We start from the raw sequence: 27955 nt of genomic DNA on the forward strand, positions 1-27955 counted from the left end.
ATAAAAAAATCCTGCTATCTGAATAAGTTTGAGGATATTTGTGTTGATATTGAACACGTTTTCATTTAAACTTCATGTCTAATGTACTTCTAATTCTAGGAGATAGTTCATTTTTGCAGTACATAAGAAAAAAAATCTTCAAACATTTATTTTAATGCTTGTTTCAAAGCATGAGTCCACTTGACTGAGATGAAGCTGGTTCATCAGCTGACGGATCTCCTCAAGGAGGGATTCATTCTGCAAGTTGAACTGGAATAATTAAAAAGAAAATAGTTTTAGATGTCACAGGACTGTCCTTTCATTCCTAAAAATATTAATACATACTTGTAAGTACATTCAAAAGTTTGTAAGTAAAGTTTTAGTTTTGTTTCAATTATACATCATCACTTCCAAAGTTAGGAATAAATCTTAATACATGATAACATTTGCAGACTAACTCACCCTCACTGCATATTTATAAAACAGTTTAGCTTCCTGTTGCCGGGCAGACTGTAAAACAAGAGGTTCGGCAGAAAATTAGTGTAGACAATTCAACAATAAATGCAGTCAATTCTTTCCCAGTTCAGTGGTTACATTGTTGATTTTTTGCTTATGCCACATTAAGGCTAAAAGAAACTTAAAAGCATCCATTTAATCTAGGAGAAAGACCCTACCGAAAGACTACTGTGGCAATGAAGAAGTACTCTGCATGTACTGCCTAAGTCACACACACCCGTACGGGGGGTGACCGGGTGCTGAGGATTTTTGGTAAATGGTAAAGGGCGTATTTGCCAAAGGCGGCTCCACTGCTGAACACTTGTGCCAACCTTCCACTAGAGACTCCCAAGTGGGGTTCAGTGTCTTGGCCGAGGACACTTCGACACATGGGAGGGCAAGGTGGGAATCGAACCTGCAATCTTCCAATCGGAGGTCGACCGGCCTACCGCTGCACTACGGTTTTCTGGGTTGTCTTGACCATAGAGAGGAGCAGCTGCATCTTAAGGGGAGCGCAGATGGGCCACCTTAAGGGCCGTCATGAATTTGGAGGGTACTATTGTTGTATGTGTGGTAAGTGTATCGTGAAGTATTCGTAAGGCTGATGTAAGTTACATGCATCTATGCTGTCCTGCTATGCCACACTCTAGTCATTCGTGAGGTGTAAGCACTGGCTCTTTACTGACCGCATGCAAATGCTGCAAGCAGGAGGTGTGCAGGTGATGCGTAAGTAGGATGTCTAATTTCCTCATTTTCAACAACCAGACTGCGAGTGTGGAGCGTGCAACTGGCGCCCACGTATCACATAAACAGCACTTACAGGCCCCTTGCACTGTGCTCAGGAGATTGAAAAAAAAGGAAAAGTCCTAACAACACACCTGTGTCTCACCTACTTCACCCTTATGTATTGTTTAAGTGTTTGCCTGTAGAAAAAAAAATATGGATGAACATGTGAGGTGACAATTTCCTGCAGACCACCTGCATGCCCTGTACAGATTTGCCCGCAGACAGCCCCTACCCACCCACAAGGATAGTTAGTTGTGATTAAGGCATCACTGTAGTCTTACATGACATTAGCTGCGTTTACATGGGCAAAAGTAATCGGAAAGAATGCCTGATCGGAAAGAAAAGGCGTCATGTAAACGCGCCGTTCGGAATACTCTGCCCCGATCAGACTCATTCGGATCAGAATTTCTTTCCAATCGAGATAGGTGGGTTATACCGATCGTTTATCCGATCGTAGAGCATGTAAACGGTCATTCCGATCATGTGTCACTGCTGCTCTGGGTTACGTCACGCATAGATGGTGTTTCGCTGAGAGAAAGCTTTGGAGTTCATACGGGACCGACCAGCTGCTCTGCGGACGCCCCGTGAAAAGCACCGCTCCGCTCTCGCCCCTCTGGGTCTCTGCCTCTCCCTCCTTCACGAGGGGTATGCAGGGCAGCAGCGTTTTGGACCAAGTGAGCAGAGGAGCCAGATAACTTTGTGTGTGAAGGGAGGGAGGGATGCTTAGTTACGTGTGCGTTTTATTGTTTTGTTATGTGTGGGAGAATTCAGACTGCGAGCCGTCCCGCCACTCTGGGTTAGCGGCTGCAGGACTCAGGAGGAACCGTGTTTGGGGCGGTGTGTGAACGTCTCAGAGCAGAAATAAATGTTGCTCAGCCCCAAGAAACTGTCCCGGCAACATAAAGGCCGATATTAATCCCACATATTTACGTGCAGCCAAGATGTAGATTGCCGTGTCTCTCGCACGGTCCTGGATTTTGTGTCCTCAAGCAAGGCTAATGTTGTTAGCGCGTGTTTATAGCCTGTCCTAACTCTTCCAGCTCCGTTCTTCAACATAAAAAGCAATGACCACACGGATTAAAAAAACGATGAGCGAGCAGGCGCTTCATACTATTCATAACATTAATAAAAGCACGTTTGGAAGATCGCCTCGTGTTACGGAGCTGCTGAACAAAAGTCTGTGGCAGCGGTCTGTTTACAACGAGGCGCTTCTCTTCTTCCGGGTTTTTTTTTTACCACTACTGCGGATGCCCAAACGATTTATTCCGACCAAAGGTGTGAGCCATGGGAACGCTTGTTCTAATCGGAAAAAGGTTTTCTGATCCCATGTGCACGGGTGAATTTTAACCCGACCATTGATCCGATCAAGATATTCTGCACATGTAACCGCGGCTATTGCTGAAAATGACTTATCGGTATTTTCTTCCCATTTACAAATCAAAGTATTTTTTGCCAAATTCTTAGTCTTTTTTTTTTGTCAATAATTTGAATAAAAAAGAAAGTAAAAATGTTGGCAGATTTTTCATCTTACTGTAAAGACATGATTTGAACTGGGACAGACTGTCACTGTGCTGAAGTTGTTTACTCACCTTAAGGCAGATCAGAGACAGGTAAGCCCACACTTCTGCATTCTCTGCATTCAAATGGTTCGCCTCCATCAAAGCGTCCTCTGCTTCTTCAAGCTCCTGCAGCTACACAAACAGAAACCCAGCGTTTAACATCCTACAAGGCCAGCCAAAAAGAAAACAGGTCCTGTTCTTAGAGAAAACACTCAATGATGATTGATCTAGATAGATAGATATCTAGATATGCCAAATCTCTAAATTAGTTTTCCAAAGTTGTTCATTTTTTTAAATCTTTTATCCAACCACTACATTCAAATCCCTGATACTTGAATTTGTTTTAAGCCAAGAAAAGAAAAAGAATCTGATGTTTTTGCCTTTAGGTAGATGTTAAATTTAAGGTGGTTCTGGATCAGAAGTGATTTGACGCATGTTTGCATAAGAAAGCATCAAACGTCTTCTCTTCTTTTTCTGGGCTTTTTTAGGTTTAGTAACTTCTACTGAACAAAAAAAAACCCAGCAAAATAAATGAATGAAATATGAAAGGGTTATTTTTACGTAGTAACAGGCAGTGCCCAGACCCAGCCAGGTGAGGCATGATGGTGACTGCTCACAAGCCAGCAGGTAGGTCATTTTGGCTTGCTGAAACTGAAAGCATAGAAAAGGCAATCAAGTAGGCAGGATGTATAAATTGCAGCATTTTGTGTTCTTCAAAATACTTCAGAAAACACAATCTGGGATTATAGATGAATAGAAATTGGATTTTTTTTAAATTCAAATTAATTTTAATTTTAAAGCACCTTTCATGAAAAAAGAACGACTCAAGGTGCTGTACGTAAAAACAAACAAGAACGCAAAAATACCGATCCCCACACATGCAATAAAATAATAAAATTAGCCCCACATAATAGAATACACAAAGACAAATAAAAGAGAAATTATTATAAAAAGCTAAAGAAGCGAGAACCCAGAAGGCGCCGAACGCCCTGTCTTCCTGTTGACCGGGTTGTCAGCATCTAAGCAACACGAGTACAACTCATCCCCAGCACCGCCCACACCACAGACCCCCAGCCCCCGCGTCCAATGCGCCCGACGTGGGCACACCAGGCCAGGAGCTCGGAGGACCCAGAACAAGAGACGCCAGAGGACAAGCAGGGCCAAAACTCTGGGAACCCGAACACAAACACCCCAGCCAAGGGTGAGAAGACACTCGGAAACAGTCCAAAATGTAGACGTAATAAATACAAAAGTTAAAATATAAAAACAGCTCAAATATAAATTAAAAATAAGTTTATGCATAAAAAGTACATGAAAAAGTCTTAAACACCTAGAATATAAATTAGAATAAGTTAAGACATAAAAGAGTAACAAATTGACTAAAAGCATTAAACAAGTAAATACGTGACACAATATAATATTGAAGTATAATATTAACGAGTAATAGACAGTCAATGGGAATATGCCCAGCTTCAAAAAACTCAAATCAATAAATTTACATGTTGACTTGAAAGGAGCTCAAGTACACATGCATTAAGTGGTCCTTTGGACAATACTTGACTCATATCTGACCTTCTCCTGCATGAGATAAATGGATCCCAAGCGCAGGAAAACAATGTGAGAGTCTGATGGATTCTTGAAGATGTTGAGGCTCCACTCATAGCTCTCCTTTGCCTCAGTGAATGCACCTTGCAGGTAGTGACGGTGACCATTGAGAGCCCAAACATCCGCATCCTGTTCATAAATCAAAGGGTTAAAAAAATTGCATCTAGCACTGACTTTTTCCAGATTACATTTTTAAATATAAAACATCTAAAAGGTGTTTATGGGATTATAAGAAGTTGCAAATTTGCTTAGATAAACCTAATAATTTTGGGCTAAATTGATATTGAATTCATTTTTTTAAAGCTGCATTTTTTGCTTTTTCCTTTTTGCTCAAAATTTCAAACACAATTTTAAGGTATTACAGGAAGACTTGTCCAATAAATATCACATTAAACGGAGAAATTGTGTTAACTGGTGTTAATGATGAAACAGCAATCCTGTTGCTTCATTGTCTTTACAGCGGGGTAAACATACCGCACTGATTTTCCTTCCAGATGGTCATCTTTACAACTTAAGTAGGTCAATAGAAGCACCAGCACATGTTGGGTTAAATCTGTGGCATCCTTACATCTGTTAGCTTTTCCTTAATCTTACCGAAGTCTACAGGAAGCTATAGGACAAGCTAATGTCTGGACAAATGTGACAACTAATCAAAGACTTCAGACTTTAGAAGAACATGTGTAGAATCAACAAAGAGTACTGCTGGTTAAAAGAAGAGCTGCTGTTTAAGTGTACCTCATTTGTGTGGAACAGTGCTTCCTTGAGGCTGGCAGCAGCACTGCTGTAGTCACCTTTGAGCAGCTGCAGCTTGGCCAGATGACGGAGGTAGGACAAACTACGGCCACCTTCAGGGCACAGAAGTTCCTGCGATAATGCGTGCTCTGCCATCTAACAAAGAAAAAAAAAAGAAATTGCCAAATCACTTCTTTCTTTCTTTCTTTCTTTCTTTCTTTCTTTCTTTCTTTCTTTCTTTCTTTCTTTCTTTCTTTCTTTCTTTCTTTCTTTCTTTCTTTCTTTCTTTCTTTCTTTCTTTCTTTCTTTCTTTCTTTCTTTATTTATGGCACCAAATTTTAATTGGAGAAACTGAACAAATGATAAAATACAAATGTTCACTGTCATAGTATTATTACAAACAACAAAACAACTTGGTATGCAATATATTAAAAGTAATAAGAAGATGAAAAAAGTTGTTACTTTAAGTTTGACCAATAAAAGCCCTGTGGTGCTTCATGTGTTTACCTGTAGGGCATTGTTTTCCAGCAGGAACTGAACTGTTTGTGTATAGATTGTGGATGTGAGTTTACTGGGGGCAGATCTGCTGTCAGCCTGTGCTGGAGGCTCATTGCAGCCCTCTGAGTCCTGGTCTAAAGTCTCTGCGCCTGGCAGGAAAACAAATCATCAGTCAGGAAAACATCTGCCTGCAGTTCAGGCCGACTTCTACCTCAGGCTGAGACTGAGAGTCAGAACCTACAGACTAAAAATGTGGGACAAGTTTCACTCTCCATTGGTACTTGTCGCAACAAAAACATCAAAAGCCATTATTGTAACTGTCAGAGAAGGCTGTGTCAGAAACTTCTTGTTTTTAGTACTGCACCTCACCTTCCACAGTTGAAGGCTGCAAGGGCACAGCCCCATTTTCCCCCAGCTGAACTGTTTCTCTCTCATCTTCTTTGAGTCCTTTGCTCTTTGCTTCATCTCCTCTCAGCAGCTTTTTGGCTTCAATAAAAGCCCACTCTGCCAGAATCGGTTCATTCTGGCTCTCATGGAACAAACCTCAACAGAGAATACAGAAAAAAAATAATTTCAAATTAAAGCCACAAATTATGGTTGAATGGTCATTTGCTACGCCAAGAATTCATTATTGCTGGGTCCTTGATGTGTGCACATTTTGGTGTTGCTTCCGCCGTCTTTAAAGACTACAACAGCGATTGTTAGCATCTGATATTAGTTCAAGTGATTTGAAGGTAAGAAAAAAAGCATGCAAAGGAAAAACTGAATCTCACCTAACAGTGTCCATGCTGGTACACATGGTGGATCAATGGTGGTGGCGCGTTCCAGGAAGGCCTGGGCTTCTTTGTAACGCTCAAACATCAAGGCCAAGACTCCCAACATCATCAAGCTAAACAGTGAAAAGACACGTTCATAAGTTTAAGTGTTTTATTGTCATGCAAATAAAAAAGGTAGATATACAGTGGAGGCATTTGTGAGAGTCACTTTTCATTTTATTTGGTCAAAGGGAGGGATTAGATTAGTGTTTTGGAATGTTGGAGGACAGTATTTTGTTATATAAGTTTAATAGTATGACAACTCTGAAAAAAAGGATGAAATATGATTTTCATTAGTTTATTCTTCACTATAGTGTTGAAAAATTGGCCCCTTTTAAAGACCCACTCCAATCATCTTTTGATCTATTTTCAAAAGTGTTCCCAGTGGTCTTTTAATTATGATGATGCCGCTTTTGGACAAAATAAGATATTTGTGTTGTTTTCTGGGACATCGTTTCTGCAGAGCGGCAGGAGTTGGGGGTGGGACTGTTGGTGTGGAGCTGGCCTGCCCCACTTCTTATCAACTGTTTACATTCTCTCCCACTAGCTTACAGCCCTTTACAACCCCAACCTAACATTAGCGGTGCAACAAAAATGTCTAGCAATATTGCAGATATCCAGCCGTACAGTTTTGAGCCAGATTCCAGCTCAGACAAGGAAAACAAAGATGATGTAAATGAATCTTTTTGTCCATAAACGAATGAGCAGGGAGCTTGTGGCCCACCCATCGTATTTTCAAAATCACAAATATGCTCTTTTTTCCCCCCAAACAGCATTTTTTCATCTGCTCCTGCTTCACCACAATTTGAATTAAGAAATACAAATTTGTTTTCTCCATCATCCATCATTATAAAAATGCTACGAAAACATGTTAAAAACACCAAAAACTCAATTTTCGTCAGAGTTAGTTTTTTAGGATAACTTCCTAAAACCAGAGGAGTCCAGTGACGGTTGTTTGTTTTTCCCTTTAATCAACTTTTTCACCGTCCAGGCATATAACAGATTTCTCACCTGGGTTGGTGTGCTTGGTTGGTTGCTACGGCATCATAGAAACATTCTTTTGCCTTTATGTAGTCTTTGGTCAACATAAACAGACTACCCCACCCAAACTTGTAGGAAGCCTCGTGGGTGTGCCTTACCACGAGCTGAAATGGAATGAAAGCATTCTTTAGTTGCTTCAGTTTATTCATTGTCTTGCTTTTTTGCACATTGCATTAGAACAACTGCAGCCTGCTGCCCAACAGTTTACATGCAAACAGTACAAGTTCCATAATTGTACTTTAACATAGTGCTCATTTTGTAATCACAAAAACTGTACAAACTTCAAATTTATGGAAGAATTTGACCATAAAACATAGAATGGAGTGATTTTTTAAATTCCAGATTTGTGGCTTTGTTTATTTGTTTACCTCTTCATAATATGAAGCAGCCTGCTGATAATTCCCTGTTAGCTGTGCTTCTCTGGCAAAATGTAGGAGCTGAGAAGAATGCAGTTGGATTTCAGCTGGGCAGTCCTCAACAACATCACTGGAATAAATCTGATTGGAAAAAAAAATAAAATGGTAAAAATGAAATCAAAAGTAAGCACACATCTTCTCAATTATCAAAAAAAAGTTGTTTTTTTCTTGACCTTGCTAAGAGCGACACGCATCTCCTCCACCAAGTAAACATAAAGCTTGCTGGCAAATTCTTTTGACTCCTGAGGGTCACTGAAACCATCTGTCTGCTGCAGCTTATCTCGAACAATCCTAACAATGGCATGCTGCAGGAAAAACAAGAAAAAAACATCAGTGGAAGCATCATTTTCAAGAAAATCTGCAAGGTATTTGAAACTTTATGTTTTGACCTTAAACTGCTCGGAGAAGGAAAAGTATCTTCCAGAAACGTTAAGAGCTCCCATCAGCTGCTGCAGCATTTGTTCCTGGCTTTGGTTTTGTGACAGCTGACCGTTTGCACTGAACAGTTCATTATACTGTTGTGATATCACATCCACTGCATTACCAACTTGTTTATGGAATTCCAAGACTGCCTGGAACAGAACACACCGGCAAAGAGAGTTCAGGAAAAGAAAAGTTGGCTGTGTGGGTCACCTTGTGCCTGTGTGTTTATGTGGAAGCGAGCAAGTGCTTTTACTTTTTCTGCTCTGTTTGGACCCTGTGGCGGCTGAGGTCTGGGAGGGATTAGTGCCTTCAACCTGTAAGAAAACAAAAGACACATTTGAAGACACTAGAAAATGGTGCTCTTTATATAGAGTCAAGAAATGCATCTCAAAATTGAACAGTTGATGGTGAGATTTGGTGTGGATTGCAAATAAGTGTGTTACGTTTTTTTTTGAGCCTGAAATATGATCCACTCGCAAAAACACATTCTAAAATAAAAGACAGATATTCTCTTGCTACTCCCTAACTAGTACGGAACTATGGTGTGGTACTCACTACTCTGAACGGCAAAAACGACATCACGGATTTTCCAACGTAAACAAAACAGGCACATTTTACAAAGACCATTTAAAACCCCTCTGTGTTTTGATGATAAAAACTTGGATGGTTAACATAAAATAAATTCAAATACATTATCTTCCCACACGGAAAATCCTTCAAACGCAATGCTTGTGGTCAATCTAGTGAGCATCGAGTACTTCATGGGGTTTTGGATTTAGGAATTGTAGATTCAAGCAGCTCAACAAAATGACGAACACACAATGTAGTGCACTAAGTAGTGAGGGAATTCAGACACAAGCCATCTCAAAAAACATGGGACCATTTCTTTTTAATGAGGGACCTGATCTGATTGGTCTGTATTCTTTCTCCACCTCAGTAGCTGAATTGTATTGGAAGTTATGCAAATTCTACTGTTGCATTTGTATGGATGGTAAGAATTAGCATATTTTGCCATTACGAAGTAATAAACCAGACACTAAATATCAACACACAGTAATACAATTAATTCATGGAATATGGCTTTAAAAATGACTTCGAATGGTGTGAATCACTGGCACTAGTACCAGAGCAAACTTCCACACCCATGGACAAAAGTAGCTCTGACACGAGACTATGTAAAGAAAAAAGAATTCAACTAAATTCAAACGTTTTTTCTTAAATTATCTTCATAAGAGCAGTTACACAATCAGTTCAGAGTTTGAGTAAGTCATTACCTTGTGGCCAGCTCTTCTGGAGTTATTTGTGCCACCAGTGGTTTGTCCAAAGCTATTTTAAGGACAATGACGGATTTGGCCTCCAAGTACATCTGCCATACAGGAAATGTTAGAGGGAATCAGTTAAACCAACCTTGAAGAATTTGGTTTATTTCTTTATAAATGTGAGGTATTTTTGTTTGGGTTTGAGTTGTGTTGCTGTACAGGGAATCTCACATTTCCTTCCACATTTAGCTGTGGTTCATTTTCAGCCACACTGGTAGCAGCGTCATTTGCTGCCATTCTGTTGTTGCCGGGAGGCTGCTGGGGTATTTAATCACACAACGTATTAGACACAGCTGTAATGACAACATCTATATGGTGCATGAAATTACATGAGTAGTCAGTGTTGGGAACAATGCTTGACGATATCACCTTATTTTTTTCTGTAACATAATGGGGTAATGAACTACTAATGAATAAATAGTACAATTTGGCCAAATCCAAATTGCTTCCCTACCCCTCTGGCTATTTCCAGTAACAGTATTTCAATTGTGGGGTATTTAAAGGTTTAGTGGACTCAAAAGGTGTTTTTAAGGAGCTCCTGTAGGGACTTAATACTGGCTATCCCTCTGCCGGGTGATCCGCGTCGCGCTTGTGGACAGAGGAGAAACTTCACGTGGGGGGGGGGGGGGGGGGGGGGGTGCTCTAAAGCACAAAAGTTTACATTTAAATGTAAGTTTTAAGTTTTTCAAAACTTATACAACCGATGTTGTTATGTATTTTCCAAGCGCTGGTGGTTATTGATGATGTCACTGAGTGGTAGTAATGTCCAGGTTTGAAGACAATATTTATTCCATCTCTTCGCTTGGAGGGATAAATGTCGTCGTAGGGAGAAGCCAAAGGGGCAGGGACGTAAATCAGATTTGGCCTTTAGCTGAATGTCCACTTCCTTTTGCTTTTCATGGAACAAAAATATTTTTATAAATACTTCATAAATGCAAAATTCACTACAGTAGTTGTATTTCTTATTTGTTGTTGGTCAGCGGATAAATATAGCAGAAGATTACAGTTGTGAGTGTCATGGTTTGAGTTTTTGTTGTGTCTTGTTTTTCGTTTTAGTTCTTGTTGTGTCTTGTTTGGTTCTGTTTCCTGTTTTATTTTAAAAGGTTTCCTGTCTTGTCATGTTTCTTGAGTTTTACTTCCTTTGGTCCCCATCTGCCCTGATCGTTTTCACCTGTGTCTTGTCTGCCCTGTCTGTATTTAAGTCTTGTCTCTGCCTTCCTCCTGTGCTGGTCCATTAGCCTTTGTCTCTGTGTTCACGTCTTCATGCCATGTTCCTTGTTTCATGCCACGCCACAGCGAGTTTTTGTTTTTGTCATCCTGCTCTGCAGCGCCTTTTGTTTTGTATTAAACCCTCTAGTCCAGGGGTCGGGAACCTATGGCTCGCGAGCCATATATGGCTCTTTTGATGGTCACATGTGGCTCGCAGACAAATCTTTAATTCAAATTTTTTTTCTTCATTAGACCAGTCCTTCTCGTGCGCGATGCGATGCCAGAGGCGCGCAGTAGTAGCGGTGCTTAGAGAGACAAATCTGCGCCAGCACTAGTATAAGTTTAAAATTGTCTATTAATTCACAGAGTTTGTACCACCCGGAAACCTGTGAATTGCCGTGCCTAAAACTGCGCGCTCCCGTCTCTGAGAAAGAGCGCGCAGATGCGGGGACGGGATGTGTGAGGGAGAAAGCAGAGGGTGGGGGTGAGGGTTGTGTGGACAGGCAGCAGGTGAATCGCGCAGGGATTGTAAAAACGTAAAACCCGCTGCCTGTCACTCACTGCAGCTGTGAGTGTGTGTTTGGCTCCAGGTCCGCATGTGAGCAGTCTGTCTCACATCTACAAAACATTCATACCAACCTAAGATCACGTTTAAAGTCTTAACGCCTGCATGAAGCAGAAACTCACCAAGTAAACCAGACTAGACCATCAGCAAAACTACCACGAGAAATACTCATCATTTATTAGAAACAGCATAACAATGTTATTAAAAAGAATCCACAGACTTATTGTACTTTAAAAATGTTGAAATTACATCAAATGCACACATTCACTTGTATTTTAGTTTTAAACATATTGTCGCGGACTGAGTTGGATGGCTGTTGGGCCGCGTTAAAAGTTCTGGAGTTCATGGAACGCATCGATCAAGCAGAGATCTGATTGGCCCTCAGTTCTGTCGCTCAGCCTGTTGTTAGGTAATTTGGACCAATGGGGTTCAGCTATGGGCCGAATAAGGGAAATGGGAGGGCTGCAGCGGGAGCAGGTGAATATAAAGTTGGGAGAAGCGCTCTCGTCTCGGCGAGAGAGATTTAGGAGTTGCTGAATTAATTGTACGGCGTTTGTTGCGGTCTACAGTAACCAGAACAAAGAACCTTAAAAGAGGTTAAGTCTCCGTGCCTCAGTGTGGGAAAGGGACACCACATTATTGTATGGCTCTTTCGAAATTAAATTTCAAAATATGTGGCGTTTATGGCTCTCTTGGCCAAAAAGGTTCCCGACCCCTGCTCTAGTCCCTGATCCTCATGCCTTCGCCTCTGCATCTGGGTCCTACCGGCTCTGGAGCCTCCCCCCTCACGCCGTGACAGAATGGACCAGCCATTTTTTCTGGACCCAGCGGAGCGGGACATGATGCTCCTAGAGGCCTACTGCCAGGAAGCTGAAAGGACTCGGACTTATTGGGTTTTCGACCAGGCCCAGTTTCCCTCATATGCCCGGAGTGGGAGCTCCCTGGACTTTACTGGGAGCCGTCTTGCCCTATGGGAGGGTCGTCGTCGCCGTCGTCCCCGCCGTCCCCTACAGCCACGCCCAGTGGTGGTCCCGGACGCATCACAGCCAGGTCCAGTGGTGGTCCCGGACGCACCACAGCCAGGTCCAGTGGTGGTCCCGGATGCACCACAACCACGTCCAGTGGTGGTCCCGGACGCACCCCAACCCGTCCCGGCTCCCAGGAGGGTGCAGCCTGCGCCCCGACCCGTCCCGGCTCCCAGGGGGGTGCCGCCTGCGCCCCGACCCGTTCCGGCTCCCAGGGGGGTGCCGCCTGCACTCCGACAGGTCCCCGTTTCCAACGGATCCACGCCTGACCCGCCGGAGCTCGGCTCCACGCCTGACCCGCCGGAGCTCGGCTCCACGCCTGACCCGCCGGAGCTCGGCTCCACGCCTGACCCGCCGGCCGACTGCTGGCCCGACCCGCCGGCCGACTGCTGGCCCGACCCGCCGGCCGACTGCTGGCCCGACCCGCCGGCCGACTGCTGGCCCGACCCGCCGGCCGACTGCTGGCCCGACCCGCCGGCCGACTGCTGGCCCGACTCCTCCAAGCCTGACTCCATGCCCGACTCCTCCAAGCCTGACTCCATGCCCGACTCCTCCAAGCCTGACTCCATGCCCGACTCCTCCAAGCCTGACTCCATGCCCGACTCCTCCAAGCCTGACTCCATGCCCGACTCCTCCAAGCCTGACTCCATGCCCGACTCCTCCAAGCCTGACTCCATGCCCGACTCCTCCAAGCCTGACTCCATGCCCGACTCCTCCAAGCCTGACTCCATGCCCGACTCCTCCAAGCCTGACTCCATGCCCGACTCCTCCAAGCCTGACGACCCCTCCAAGCCTGACGACCCCACGCCTGATCGCTCGGCCCCCCGGCCGTCCTCCGGACCTGCCTCGCCGGACGGCACGGAACCCCGGCCGTCCTCCGGACCTGCCTCGCCGGACGGCACGGAACCCCGGCCGTCCTCCGGACCTGCCTCGCCGACGGCACGGAACCCCGGCCGTCCTCCGGACCTGCCTCGCCGGACGGCACGGAACCCCGGCCGTCCTCCGGACTCTTTGGACAATTATGCCCGTTGAGGTTTTGTCCTCCGGGCCGCCCCCCCCTCAGTTGACTTTTGGAACCTCAGAGCGGTTCCTTGAGGGGGGGGTACTGTCATGGTTTGAGTTTTTGTTGTGTCTTGTTTGGTTCTGTTTCCTGTTTTATTTTGAAAGGTTTCCTGTCTTGTCATGTTTCTTGAGTTTTACTTCCTTTGGTCCCCATCTGCCCTGATCGTTTTCACCTGTGTCTTGTCTGCCCTGTCTGTATTTAAGTCTTGTCTCTGCCTTCCTCCTGTGCTGGTCCATTAGCCTTTGTCTCGGTGTTCACGTCTTCATGCCATGTTCCTTGTTTCATGCCACGCCACAGTGAGTTTTTGTTTTTGGTTTTGTCTTCCTGCTCTGAAGCGCCTTTTGTTTTGTATTAAACCCTCTAGTCCCTGATCCTCGTGCCTCCGCCTCTGCATCTGGGTCCTACCGGCTCTGGAGCCTCCCCCCTCACGCCGTGACAGTGAGAGGGACATGGGTGCATTTGTTTTCATTTTTTATGACATATGAATGAGTCGACAGCAGTCTCATAACTGAAAAAGTTTATCTATTCTAAATCGCATCATAAATGAAAGAGATTAAAAATGAAAGAGATAAAAAAGGTTTGTGTCAGATTCTGCCATTGAAAGCATGCCTTTGTCCTCAGTTGCACTTTATTCTTCTAAAAACATCATTAACTATGTTCAACGTGCTTATTTTAGGCTCGGGGCAATTTGTGTTGTGATCCTCCTTTAATCAAAAAAGTATATTATACATTATAGCCTTAAAATCCCACTCCGATCATGTTTTATTCTATTTTTAAATCATTCCCAGTGTTTTTTTGATTATGCTGTTTTTTGCCAAATCCAAAAGCCTGTGTCGTATTCTAGAACATAATCTCTGCAGAGCAGCAGTAAGTCATTAGAAATTCGCCTCTGAGTTGTAGGTGGGACTGCTACTGCCCCCCTTCCCTTTCTCATTGATGAGAGCTCCCTGTTTACAAGCTCTCCTTTTAGCTTCCAGCCCTTCACACCCCCAACCTAACATTAGCGATGCAGCATACGGATAAAACCGTACAGTTTTGAGCCAGATGCCAGCTCAGACGAGGGAGGTAAAGACGTAGATGGATCTATTTATCTAGAAGGGGGAGAATCAGAATGGAGCAGAGCTGGGAGCGTGTGGCCCGCCCAGTGTATTTTCTACATAACATATACGATCTGTTTCAAAAAAAATTTGCGTCTGCTCTTGATTCTTGATTTGAAAAAAGAAATACTGTGAAATTTAATTTTAAACTTAATTTTCTCTATATATGTCATTACATAATTAGAAAATGCTACAAATACATGTTAAAAACACCAAAAACACATGTTTTATCAGAGTGGGTCTTCAAAGTTTTCACTGCTGCCTTATATGAACAGACCAAAACTAATTTACAGATATTTCTAGATAATACGTCTACCTTTTTTTCTGCATTGTAATTTGCCTTCACCACAGTTCATAAACTATACAGCCCGTTGGCTGAATAGTGAAGTCATTATGCTGTATTCTATTTATCTATACTGAATTATCGGTTCCATTTTAAGGAAAGTTAGGTTAAACCTCTGTGTTTAGTTTTAGAAAGTTATGAGTTATTTGAAAAAGTTTCTGTGTGTCGGTGTGTGGCACTAAACTTTGAGACGGGTTAAGTAATGATCTCAAACAATGTTCAAATATTCAAGAAAATGTATAAAGAAACTCTGATTTCAGGATATAAAGATAAGAGAAGTTAAGAATCAACAGGTGCTTGAATAATTCCAAATACATGTGTGAAGTTGGTTGTTGTGAAATAACCAAAGCTCTTTTAATTACAATCAATGAGTATGTAATGTGCATTAATGATTACTGAAATGTTTTAAGTACAATCAATGAGCTATAGATTTTCTTCCTTGATCTGCAATGTATAGCAATGATTACTGGTTTAATGTGATCATGTGTTCTAATGACAGTCAATGATTATTACCGGTACGTAATGGTTATCGTTACTGTTTACTGAAATCATGAATTAATTTTTTCTGAAGATAATCATTATTAGGCACTGGATTTTGTTACTTGAAAAGAATCGGATCAGAACCAGATTACAAAAACTGTAAAACTATCAAATGAATTAAGTCAGTGAGGGTGGGATTATATAAACTTGCTTCTTCTTTGCTACTTCTGATCACTGTATTCAAATAAGCAAATGTGAATCAAGTGACTCTTTTGTTTTGTTTCATTTTCTGTCTTTTTAATCTATGCATTGCAACATTTCTGTAATGAGTTTGATAAATATGTGTAAATTTGTTATTGCTTTGACTACAATGCTTGAAAGAAATCTATAAATCAAATCAAATCAAATCATGTGATGCATAACAGTTCTGGACACTGAGATTGTAAGGTAAAGGATTAATTGGAAGCAGCAGTAACACATAATCAGTCGAGAAGTACCTTGCATGGCACAGTAAATAGTGTGTGCATATATCAAACGAAAGTGTTCTACTTTTTGGGGGAAAGTTTTTTAGCCAGCCAATCTTGGACAATCAAGAAACATTTCTGACCTTTTTGGCTGGCTCTTTGGGATCCTTGGCTGCTGTGTAGTTCCCATCAAAGTTCTTCCCAGTTCTTTTTTGTGTTCCAATAGCCGAATTGGCACGAGATTTAGCCTGATTGGCAGCTGCCTTCGCTTGCTCCTTCAACACACTAACACTCCTCTTGGCCTTGTTACAAAGAAATGATGATAATAATAATGGCAAACACATGTTAGAAAGTGCCTGTCACTGAATCTTAAATGGTGTGTTGAGTTATGAAAACACCTTAGAAAGGTGACAGACAATAAAAATAAATCTCTGAATCAAATGTGTTGATGTGTAACCTTATTTAGCAGCTCAGCCTCAGAGAAGGGCTGAATGGCGTACGCTCCTCTGATAAAACTGACTCCAGGATACAGCAGCGGCCCCAAGTCCACATAAGCCACACCATGGAAGGGTATGTCTGAGTTGTCAGTACCCAGCTACAGACACATGGAATCATTTATAAGTATTGATCCATTCAGGTTTAATACTTGCTAAATGCCATCAACCAAGCTGCACATTAAAAACAGTCATTGTTCGTCATATTATTTTTGACTGACTAGATATAATTACTGCACCTTTTCTAATGCAGAAGTTGACCTCATGACTTCCACTGGCCACAGTCTGCTCTCAAGAATCTTCTGCTGCAGCCTAGAAAGTAGGTAAAAACTGATTCGTCCATCATTCCAGTCCAGTGTGTGGAAACACTTTGAATTTTGCAAAGACATGTGACCATACAGTGTGCTACAATGTTCTAAGAATGTTCTAATAATGTTCCCTTTGGATTATTTGAATGTGGAAAAACAACAGTGGGCTGAACTTTAAGAAACTAAAACATGCTTTTAATATAAATCGAATGTCATCCATTCCAATCAGGAGAAGTTTATTTTCTGGAAAGCAAGCGGGAGAAATTTGCTGAAATAATTTCCCAACAGTGTGAGAAATTCCAGCCAATCATGAAGGACCTTAAGGACATGAATTCATATATAGATGAGCAGAAAAAGAAAGAAATTAAGCTTTGTTTTGGCAGATTGCAAACATCTAGAAATTTTGAATCAACAAGTTCAAGGAGAGTTTCTTGAATACAAGAGTAGTCAGATATTGAAAGTTTGAAAAAAAGAAAGCTACAACAAAAGACCTACTAAAGCTGGACTGTAAGATCCCAGGTCTAAAACAGCTGCAGGTAAAGCGTGAAGCTGCACAAAATGAGCATGAAGTAATGCAGGAAGAAAACCCTGCTGTTAAAGAGAAGGCCTCAAAGCAACAACAAAAAAACAAACAAAAAAAACTGCCTGTGTGTGCTCCTGCAAGACAAAACACAGGTTTAACACCTGCACAGGGCAAACATACAGCAGCAAATAAACCAAGCAAAGCTGTGATGGAGAATAATATAGGTCAACCAGACAAGCTGAAAAAACAAAAGCAAGCCCCAACAGCAGAAGGCCGCTCTGAGGATGCATCAAAGGGCTTTATCTCTTTATCCAAAGCTCAAAGAGTTTGAAAAACTGTGGTAACTGTGGTACTAAGGCAGCAATGAAGCAATACAAGAACATTGAGAAACCTCGACCTGATGAAAAATTAAGAAGCCCTCAGTTCTTTTCTTTGGTTTTTTTATCCATCTGAGGGAAAGCTAAAATAGTTTAAAAAATATTAAAAACACACAAAAAAACAGCAGTCATTCATAAAGGGTTGACTGAAATAAGCCTGGCAGTCCTCTAGTTTTCTCCTGCCAGTCAATCAATAACAGCTCATTATTGTGCAACTGAAAATAACCATACATGAGAACTGAAAGAACATAACACCTCCAATCAGAAAAAAGGGGTCAATTTGATGGTTTGGCACAGTTGTTAAGATTTCACTAACACAGGACACAAAAGCTGGCTTTTCTAAATCTTCTGTAAAGGGAAAAAAGACATGGAAAAGCTAATAATCAACTTCATGACTTTACCTGCTGCACTGAAAAGGCTCAATCTGGTCTTTGAATATTCCGCACATTCAACAGTTATTGATTAGTAAAATGCTACAGATTTATGAAAAGCAAAAACATTGTTTTCACTCACACACACAAAAAATTGGCCAAACATCTTATTTCCCAGAAGATGAGACTTGAAAACAAGTTATTCCAGCCTCTGTGAAGAAAGTGCTACTATTGCGCTTTCATTGAATCTTCAGTAGATAAATTAAAGACTGATTTCAGTTTAGGCCAGCACTGCCAAACTGACAGAGTTTTGCTTTTATTGGCAGTTTTTAAGTGTTCTTGTGTGCATTGTCATTTTAACCTGCAGCACACCGTGCATGTTGCTGTACTGAGGGGTTGTCAACTTGATGGAGGTTTTTCTTTTCCTTTGCAGGACTCAGCTGTTATTTTATGCATGAGTTATGATTTTAATTTGCAGCAGGCATTAAGATCTCTGGCACTGTACATTTTTTTTCATTACATCTTCATACATTTGGGGCGACAGTGGCTCAGGTGGTTGAGCGGGTCGTCCAATGACCAAAGGGTTGGCAGTTCGATCCCCGCTCCCACCAGCCAAAATGTCGTTGTGTCCTTGGGCAAGACACTTCACCCTCCTTGCCTCCAGCGTGGCTCCACTGGTGTGTGAATGTGCATGAATGTTCCCGGTGATGGTCAGAGGGGCCGTAGGCGCGAAATGGCAGCCACGCCTCTGTCAGTCTGCCCCAGGGCAGCTGTGGCTACAACCATAACTTACCATCACCAAGTATGAATGAGGAGTGAATGAATAATGGTTACAATGTAAGCGCTTTGAGTGTCATGAAAAGCGCAGATAAATTCAATCCATTATTATTATTATTATTTTATCAGACACTGTTCAATTCAAACCTTTTTTATCCTAATGTGGGGGTTTGTAATACGACGTATTGGAGAAGCTGCTCTGCTGTCTGGTGTAACCCTTAACCTTAACATGATGCTGGAAATAGACATTTTTGGTTATTTGGAAGACTATGACAGACTAAAGAAAAATTTGAGCTGTTGACCATGTTTAGAACGAAAGTAATATTCATAGTGTTATGTAAAATGTAAAAAGAGATTATTGTATTCCTGCATGGTAAATACAACGGAACAGCCATAATAACTAAGGGAGCTGTTTCTGCATATTTCATTAATTCTGGAGTTATTTACCAATCTACGGTGGCCCTGAAGTGGAAATCACAAAACGCAAAACAGTAAAAAAAAAACACAACAATAAAAAAATTAAAATATATATTTTATAAATAAAAACAGCATTACATCCAAACAAAATTACAGAAAACAAAACACAATTCCAAATAAAATGAAACAAAATTAAAATCAAACATTTTGGAAAACTAAAGTAATTTCCAGAAATCAAAATGAAATGTTAAAAAAAGAAACAATTGAACATGTTTGACTTATTCCAAATAAATCTTTAATTTCAGCACTCTAATAAAAGTTTTATGATTATTAGGGAGCATATCCAGGATTGCTTTATGACAAATAAATTTCATTTGAAATGATGGACAAAAGTCATCATCCAATCAGTAACGTCCCATAGTACTTACTTTTTCCGGTTTCCGTAAAAAAGAAAAAAACATTTCAGAAAACAAAAGGAATTTTCAGAAATCAAAATGAAATGTTAAAAAGTAGAAGAAACAAGGAATTAATTAATTTAGGATTTTTTAAATATTTTTTATTCTTTCTCGTACAGCTGAGTCTATAGTTTTTCTTTGAAACAACAAAACACTCCAACCAGCCTAAAATCTGCACAAATTCATTTTTCATGAGCTTTTGAATTAGAGCAGAATAGTTTTTTCTAAGCAGAAACGAAAAAAGAAGGTGTTTTCAGCTTACCTGGACGCTCCTCCTGCATCTAGAAAGCAGCAGGTCTCAGTGTCCCAGCTCACCCTGCTCTTTGTGGTTTCTACCTCATTGCGAAACACTTGATCCTGAAGCACACACATGTACACAGACTGAAACTCTGATCGACTTCCACAGCTTTTTTATTTACACTATTCAAGCTGCCTCCCAATACACTTGATATTATAGATAAAAATTAGTTTAGACAAAAACAACATGGCTGCATGTGTGACACGTGTTTTGGGGTTACCTCTTTGCTGGGTTGCTCGACATCCTTTTCTGGTTGCTCTGACTGCTCATGGTGCAGGAGGTAGTTTTTAGACACACACACAGTCTGATGGTACATAGTTTTCTTTTTATCGTCTTCTCCTCCTGGTTTTAGTTGTCCATCAGGGAACAGTACCACCTGATCTTGCTGACAGATGTAGATTTTGGCCATGATAAAATATTCTTTTTGGGCTAAAGAACTGGAACCAATAGTTTCATGAAACGAATGACTTCATTTAAGCGATTGCTAAAAATGTTACCTCCGCCGTAAGAGGGACTTCCAGAGCTGCAGCGTATGTGACAGGAGTGGAACCAGGAACCCATGAGTCGGGGACAGAATAGACTGCCTCCAAAGTTATTTTCAGGAAATTGGAGGCAGACAGTTCATCCTCAGATAGCAATGGATCGGAGACACTGACACATACATCCAGGGTCGGCTGCTGAAGAGGATCAAGTGATAAAATATGAGAAGGCTGTGTCTGTTTCTTTTAATAAATGCTGATTTTGCATCAAATACAAACAAGACAGTGTTATGAGTCATTTTTAGGCACAAAAGGCAACACTGGCTTTCAGTTTTAAGTTTAAAAAAGTTTAAATGTAAATTTGGTCTTTATCCAAAGCTTAAGTCTTTGAATTACATAAAGTGACTAAGTCCTGCATGCGTCTCTAGAAGGATGACTGGTGTGTTGCAACTTTCTTAATGCATCCTGAAAATAATACAAACTATATTTTCCTTTAAACAAACCATTTACAGTACAGTACCTAAATCCTATAAGCACAGATCAAATTAAAGGTGTGAGCTGCGATTTGGCCTGAAGGCGCCCTTGCCACCACCATTTAACCCGCCCTCCCTGGCTGAGCGGCTGCTACGACCACCATGCTCTCCTCCTCTGCCCCTGCCACTGTGGTCAGAGCAGCACGAGATCCAAAAAAAACAAAACAAAACGTGTTTTCAATGTAGTGATTTTTCTGTTGGTTTTATCTCCATAGCAACCCGTACACACCGGGACGAATATTCGCCAGGCGTTATTCGCCAGCGTTTTTCGCCACGTTTTTTGTGTTCAGGCGATTTTCGCTGACGATGAGCCGAGCGAAAATGCAATTTCATTCCCTGACATTAGATGGCGCTTAATGTAAACAGAAATACTCCTGTACACAAGGTGGCGCTGCGCAACTTTACGCTTCTTAAAGTCGCTTTTCACTCAGAAGAAGAGAGTAAGTATTTACGCGCTTGTCAGAATAATACAAAGGAAACATGAATATTTCAAGCACCAGTAGCTCCAACTGGTGCTTGGTTCGGGGATATTTTAGAATGTCAGTCATTATTTCTCCGCGGCTGTGTAGACGCTACTTGGCGTCTATCTTCTTCGCTGGTATGTGTGCTCAGCAAGGAAGTTTTGTGTTTGAGCGCCCCCAAGTTGTGTTTTAATGTAACTCCAGAAGCTCCAGACACGTGTGCAAAAGCGCCATTCTCATTGGTCGAATAGATTTCGACGCGAGGCGTCGAAAAAAAAAAAACGAACCCGAGGCGTTTTTTTTTTTTGACGCTTTGACGCGTGGCGTTTTTTCGCGTCGGTGTGCACACTCTCATTGGTGCCCTTTGTTTAGTCACGAGGCGTTAAACGTCGGCGAAAATCGCCGGCGAAATTCGTCACGGTGTGAACGGGCCTTAAGGGCGACAAACAGGTCTACATAATTTTCAGAAGAATCAGAAAAAGTACATTTTGGGATTTTTATACATCACTTTTGCGCGCTCGCCACAAAATCTACAAACTTTTTCAATAACTTTTCCCAATTAGTTCCCCATTAATGCTGAAGGAGTTATGAGCTGAAAATCCCTAGGAGGAGTTTTACTTGGTAGTTATAAATACGTTTTTTTGTTAAGCTTGGAAAATTCAAGATGGCGCCTCTTTCCAAAGTCAAAGATTAACAAAACTTTGGTTGCAGGTGTAGGCTGTGTCCAAATTGGAGGGCTGCATGTTAGGCTGATTATGTCACAGCGCCACGACAAGTGCTGTCCAAATTCAAGGACTCATTCAAATGCGGCCAATGAATGCGGCCTTCTTTTTCCTGATTTCAAGGATTGGTCTGGTGTGTCCTTCTCTGATGTCCATATCCCAAGATGCATTGCGGCCAAACCCGGAGATTTTCTGACAACAATGGCACACTATGAAGCGGGACCTGGAAATAACCACACAGTTTTATAATTGCACCTCCAAGATTAAAAGTTGGATCAAAAAAGGCAGGAAAATCTTGAGCTCCATGCCTGACTACTCCTCTCTGTTTGGGACTCATGGTTGCTAGGCGACAGGACATTTGCCGACAGTGGCGATTTTTCAGGTGCGCCATGTGGGCGGTCGCCCAGGGCGCAATCTTGTAGGGGGCGCCCCCCCCTCCCCCCAAAAACAAGTGTTTAAATTTGTGCTAGGGCGCCCCACTATCGTGTCAACTTGCTGCTGTGTTGAGAGCATTTTGCGCTGTCTGCGTAGAACACGCTGGAGGAGCGTGCGGGGGAAACCAACTCGCAGCTGCAGAGGATGTGAACAGGTACAGGACAAGCAGGTAGAGAGGCAGAGGAGGGGCTCAGACAGACGGAAAAGTCTATTCAAGGTTGTGGATTTATTCAGTCAAAATTGATGTCAGGGTTGTATTCAGCTCAAGATCTATCTATCTATATACCCAGGCTGTGTCCCAACAAAGTGGGGTAGCCTAGACAGGGCACACATTCTTAACTCCCTCCTTCTCTTCCCCAAACCCTCCTCCTTCAGTGTGTGCGTGTGTGTGCGCGTTTGTGTGTGTGAGTGAATGAAAACTAGGACGTGCGTACGCACAGAAATATTCGGATTTATAAAACCGTGCGCACGCACATGCTACGCATCTTTCCCTTAATAAATCACAACCAATTCTAAATGCAGCGCAGCTTTTGCGGTTTCATGACACGCCCATAGTTGCCCATAAATAGTCCGTGAAACGCCCACAAATGAATATTTATGGATTGCGAAATCACGGCAAACACAGAGAGGAAATCAAAAAAACGTAACTTCACTCAATGTGAGGTTGAAGTTATCGTTGGCGAGGTGGAAAAGAGGAGAAAAGTGTTGTTTGGAGGGCACAGTGTGGGCATTACTAATGCCAAAAAGGCACTTGAGTGGCAAGCAGTGGCAGACGCCGTAAATGCTGTAGCCTCACAACCTCGGACCGTGGCCGAAATAAAAAAGAAATGGTCGGACATCAAAATCGAGGCAAAAAAACATCTAGTGCTCCATGGGGGGGGGGGCTCTGGGGGGGGCCGGAGCGCCAGATGCACCGGGTGACACGCGTGGTTCCCAAAAGCCCTGCGTTTTTTTGTGCCAAAAAGGCAGATGCCGTAAATGCTGCCTGTAGCCTCACATCCTCGGACCGTGGCCGAAATAAAAAAGAAATGAAAAAAATGGTCGGACATCAAAGTCGAGGCGAAAAGACGTCTAGCGCCGCATCGCCAGAGTGTGTCTGCCACGGGTGGGGGACAGGGGACACCGGAGCTGACCCCTCTTGATGAGAGACTGGCGACTATTATTTGGGGAATCCCTTTAGTGGAGAGGTGACCGAGGCGGAGGGGGACAGACGCGCCAGATGCACCGGCTGACACGGGTAAAAGAAATAATTAAAATGAATGCAGTCAAGTCACATGTATGCAGTCCACACAATTACAGTTTATTAATATGCTCTATAAGCCAACTCTCGCATCACACCAGTTCTCTCTCGGATTACTTCATTTCTCACATGATCCATACGTGTCACACCACACATACTCCTCAAACATCTCATCTCAACTACATTCAGCTTCCTCTTTTCCACCACTTTCAGACTCCATGTTTCAGCCCCATATAACGCTGCAGGCACCACCACACCCTCATACAATCTCCTTTTCTCATCCTTTCCCAGTGACCTACATTAATTGTGAATTCAACTACACAAGTATAGGAAAATGAATGATTTATTTTGTTTTTGTGTTTGTATGAATGCAGGCTTTGAGTTATTGAGGGCGGGGCTGGAAAGGGGGTGAGGGTGCTGTCCAGTGTTTCGCCCAGGGCCTCACACTAGCCAGGACGTTACGGCTGGAATTATCTAAAGGCAAGACTCGTCCAAATTCACAGCTGTTAACATCCGGTCTACCCGCTCGATGAAGGACCCGGACAACATGGCCCAGGATGGCCGCGGCCATTGAAGGATGCAGCCCTTGAATTTGGACGCAGCTGTAAATTTTCGTGAAGATTGCTTGAGCAAGTTTTCTTTTCCCATATTGTCCAAAACCGTGAAAATCTAACACTTTGCCACAAAATTGCCACCAAGCTGTAGCTTCCTTAGGCCATCCCATTATAATTCCTAAACTTCCTTTGGATATTCCCCACATATCTGTTTGGGTTTTGTGAGATTGAATTATTTTCTTGACACCTTTAAGAGATTATGGCCTCATTCATTTTTTTTGACGGTTTCGCCCCCTGTGACGTCATCTTTTTTGAGTTTTTTCATTGCATACTAGGTGGTGCACATTTTGGTGACTTTTTGAGTATATAGCAGGGCTGAAGACTTTGCTCAAATGCACAGTAAGAATTGCAAAAAAAGATCTGATCCTTGAAGTCCAGGACTGCTGCGGGCTATCAATATTTTGGTACCATATGAAATTTGTGCCATTCATATTTGGATAAACTGTAAAGAAGCCACCATTGGTCTCTATGCTGTTGAGCTTAATTAAGTGTTACACTTGCTGGATAAGTAAATAACCGACCTTGTGACTGAAGCCCAGCTGAGAATCTCTGATTGTGGAGCTGTTCACTGGGTTCACTGGGACAGTGGATGAGAAGCCGCTCTGACCTGTTTGAGTATGAATAAATTAAAATAAAATTCCAAATCCAGTCCCACACAAACGTATCTTTTATAAGGTTGCACCTTGCAGAAGTGGCATCAGTCGTAATGCTGATTGGCCCAGCACAACCGTATTCATTTTAGACTTCTTCTCTTCAGGAAGAAGCTCCAGAACTGTGACTAAACACATAAAAAAAGAAAAAAAAACTTTCATTCTAATCAACTTCATGTCAATCAAAACTTTAGGCCGTTCAATTCAGCAGTTTAAATCTAAGTAAAGTTGTATCAAATCATATTATGCTATCAGTAGTTCCAATGGTCAGACAAAAAACATCCTTTTTTTATTTAAAGTCAAATACTATTGAATAATCATCATTAAATATAATGGAGGGGGAGCCATTCTGTTACTTCGATACTTCCATTCTACATACATTGTCAGCTATACAAAAAGTGAAAATGCTTTAAAAAATGGTCTGTAGTTTCTTTAGACACATTTAGCTCACTTGTGACTGGTTTTTGGGCAATGTCGCTCCGAGTCCCAGCATCATTCGGGAGATGTAGGAGGAAAGTAAAGTTGTAGTTTATTGGATGGCCTTCAGGGTCCCCTTGCTTTTTCTCTGACACTCCTAAAACCACCTCATTGAATGCAGCCTGCAGAAAGCTCTGAAAAGCGCCCGCCTTTCGTCCATGCTGAAAATGAAGAGACGCAGTTCACACAACATTGATGACGGATGTATGACAGTGTACTGATAGAACAGTGCCTTACAAAAGTGTTCACCCCACTGGATGTTTTAGCCTATTTCTGCTGTCATTGACTCACTTATGGTCAAAAAAATGTGTCTTTTTTTCACACAAATTCTTTTTGGAAAAAACGTGAATGTCAAAATGAAAAGAAATTTCCACAAAGTACTGTAAATGAAACCAAAATATATGAAGAAGTGTAACTGTTCGCAAAATTATTCACCCCCTTCAAGTGAGTATTTAGTAGATGCATCTCTCGCTGCCATCACAGCCCTGAGTCTGAGTAGATACTGTTAGTCTCTATCAGTCATGCACATCTACACATTGCAGTTTTGCTGCTCTCTTTTTGCAACATTGCTCGGTTTCCTTCAGGTTGAGCACAAACAGTCCTTTTCAAGTCTAGTCACAAATTCCCGACTGGGTTTGGCTCTGGGCTTTGACTCGGCCACTTCAGAACATTTATCTGGTTTTTAGCCGCCAAACATACTGCAACAGCTTGTCTGATGCCCCCCAAAAAGATTTCTTCCACTTGATCATGGAGTCTTCCGCATGCCTTTTGGCAAACTCTAGCGATTTATTTCTTTATGAAGGCAAGAAAAGGGCAACATTCAAAGAGGTGATTACATTCACAAGGCACTGGATATGAGAAGAAACTGTGCGATAAATTCATTCTGACAGAAGTCAATCTAAGGCATGTCATTCTTAATAATTAGGTTCTACTAAACTCTTAGAGATAGGTATGGGAAGTGTTCTTTGATTACTTTTAATGCCTTAAAAAAACACCTGTTTGACAAGTTTTTGTCAAAAAGGCCTTAATTTGGCTTTTTTAAATGTTGTCAATAGTAAGTAAACTCAGTGTCTAATTATAATAATAATAATAATACATTATAATTATTGATATAATTTTCAAGTGTATTTTTAGTGTTGTTTATTATCTATCTGCTGTTTTTAATAGAGCTATTGCAATAAAAAAAACTCTCCTCTGTGTGGGATCAATAAAGTTCCACTCTATTTTATTCTATTCTATTCTATTAAATTATATTCTAGTTTCACAAAGACAAAATTACCATTGCTTTTTTTTAAATGATGCTTGCATTGCAAAAAAACAATTAAGTATTTTAAGATTAACGCCTATTAATCCAAACAACTAAAGCATCATATGCTGCATGTTGTTAATACCTTTGACAAGTAAGATAGATGTAGAATAAATACTAGTAATGCTGGAAAAGCGAGTTATTCTTTTTGACAACAGTCGAGTGCCGTCGTTTGGTTCAATGTCATTCATGTTAACATTTGCATTTATTTATTTATGAGAACTTACCACGTTATGTCCCTGCTTTACACTTATTTTTATGGCTATAACAGTATCTTCAGTCTTATCTGGCGTCTCCATCGCTGGTTTAATATAAAATACCGATCACGAGCAACCCCTTTACGTCAATTTCAGTTGTCTGAGCTAACATGTTTCCATGGTAACACGTTTTGGTGGTGGTAGATTTAAGAAACCTCGGACTTTAAGCAGCACAACAGAAAACTTTACTCAAATGTCGTAACACAAAGAGAATACTGTTGATTATGAGGCTAAAACACGCATAAAACACACAAAAGAATTAAAGGTGAAGAAAATAACTTTGAATCCATTTAAAGAGATTGTTAGTTCAAAGATGAACGTTGTCTATCTCTTAAACATACACACTTCGAACACATCATAGTAGAGCTTAAATTTTTGCTTTTTAAAGTCATAAATTAAAATATATATATATATATATATATCCACATCACTCTACCAGATTCAATAAAAAAAATACCTATATAAATTTAGCTCTGCGTAAACTTTTTCTTTTAAAAATTCATTTTGATCATGTAAGTGTGCAAGTAAAACAGCAGATGTCACTGTCGCCACATCAAAATGGTCCAGGTTACTGTTTGCCACATGCAATGCTCTGGCATTGGAGCTGGGAACGATATTGAGAATTTAAAATAAAAAAATTTTTTTGAAACTCGGAAAATTAAGATGCGCTGTTTGAATGTAATTCATGCATAGAAAACTTTCATGCCGCAGTTTTGTATAAATCTGTGGGTTTGACCATCAGAATGTATAAAAAAAACACAAGTAGAGAATATAATCAAGATGTTCACATAGTCGGATGCAGCCATTGGCAGTAAATTAAAACAGTACGGGTATAACGTATTTGTTA

General features: G+C 41.5%; 1 protein-coding gene across 6 annotated transcripts; it reads right to left on the bottom strand.

Moving 5' to 3' along the window:
• Window positions 1–123: 123 nt before the first annotated feature.
• On the bottom strand, window positions 124–27239 carry LOC101164217 (cilia- and flagella-associated protein 70). Of its 6 annotated transcripts, XR_013655142.1 has the most exons (27): window positions 27079–27239; window positions 25520–25706; window positions 25101–25196; window positions 24940–25025; window positions 20432–20611; window positions 20155–20319; window positions 19899–19993; window positions 16648–16720; window positions 16372–16509; window positions 16058–16216; window positions 9840–9926; window positions 9624–9715; window positions 8603–8663; window positions 8316–8498; window positions 8100–8231; window positions 7879–8007; window positions 7481–7614; window positions 6428–6543; window positions 6024–6197; window positions 5664–5803; window positions 5160–5312; window positions 4392–4553; window positions 3381–3470; window positions 2850–2951; window positions 1353–1397; window positions 442–489; window positions 124–249 (listed from the first exon to the last, which is right to left on the bottom strand). XR_013655142.1 is itself a non-coding variant. In XM_020712017.3 (26 exons), exons 1-26 carry the CDS (start codon window positions 27148–27150, stop codon window positions 139–141), a joined length of 3162 nt encoding a protein of 1053 aa, XP_020567676.1. In that variant the 5' UTR covers window positions 27151–27239; the 3' UTR covers window positions 124–138. The 6 variants fall into 6 exon arrangements, 4 of the variants coding, with proteins under 4 accessions (XP_020567676.1, XP_011487128.1, XP_020567678.1 ...); XR_002292483.3 differs by lacking the exon at window positions 1353–1397 and having other exon boundaries at window positions 5216–5312; window positions 27079–27238; XM_020712017.3 differs by lacking the exon at window positions 1353–1397 and having other exon boundaries at window positions 20432–20608.
• Between the last annotated feature and the right edge of the window lie 716 nt (window positions 27240–27955).

The sequence above is a fragment of the Oryzias latipes genome, chromosome 3 (genome assembly GCF_053564925.1).
Source record: "Oryzias latipes strain Hd-rR chromosome 3, Olatipes_Hd-rR_3.1".
Classification (NCBI taxonomy): domain Eukaryota; kingdom Metazoa; phylum Chordata; class Actinopteri; order Beloniformes; family Adrianichthyidae; genus Oryzias; species Oryzias latipes.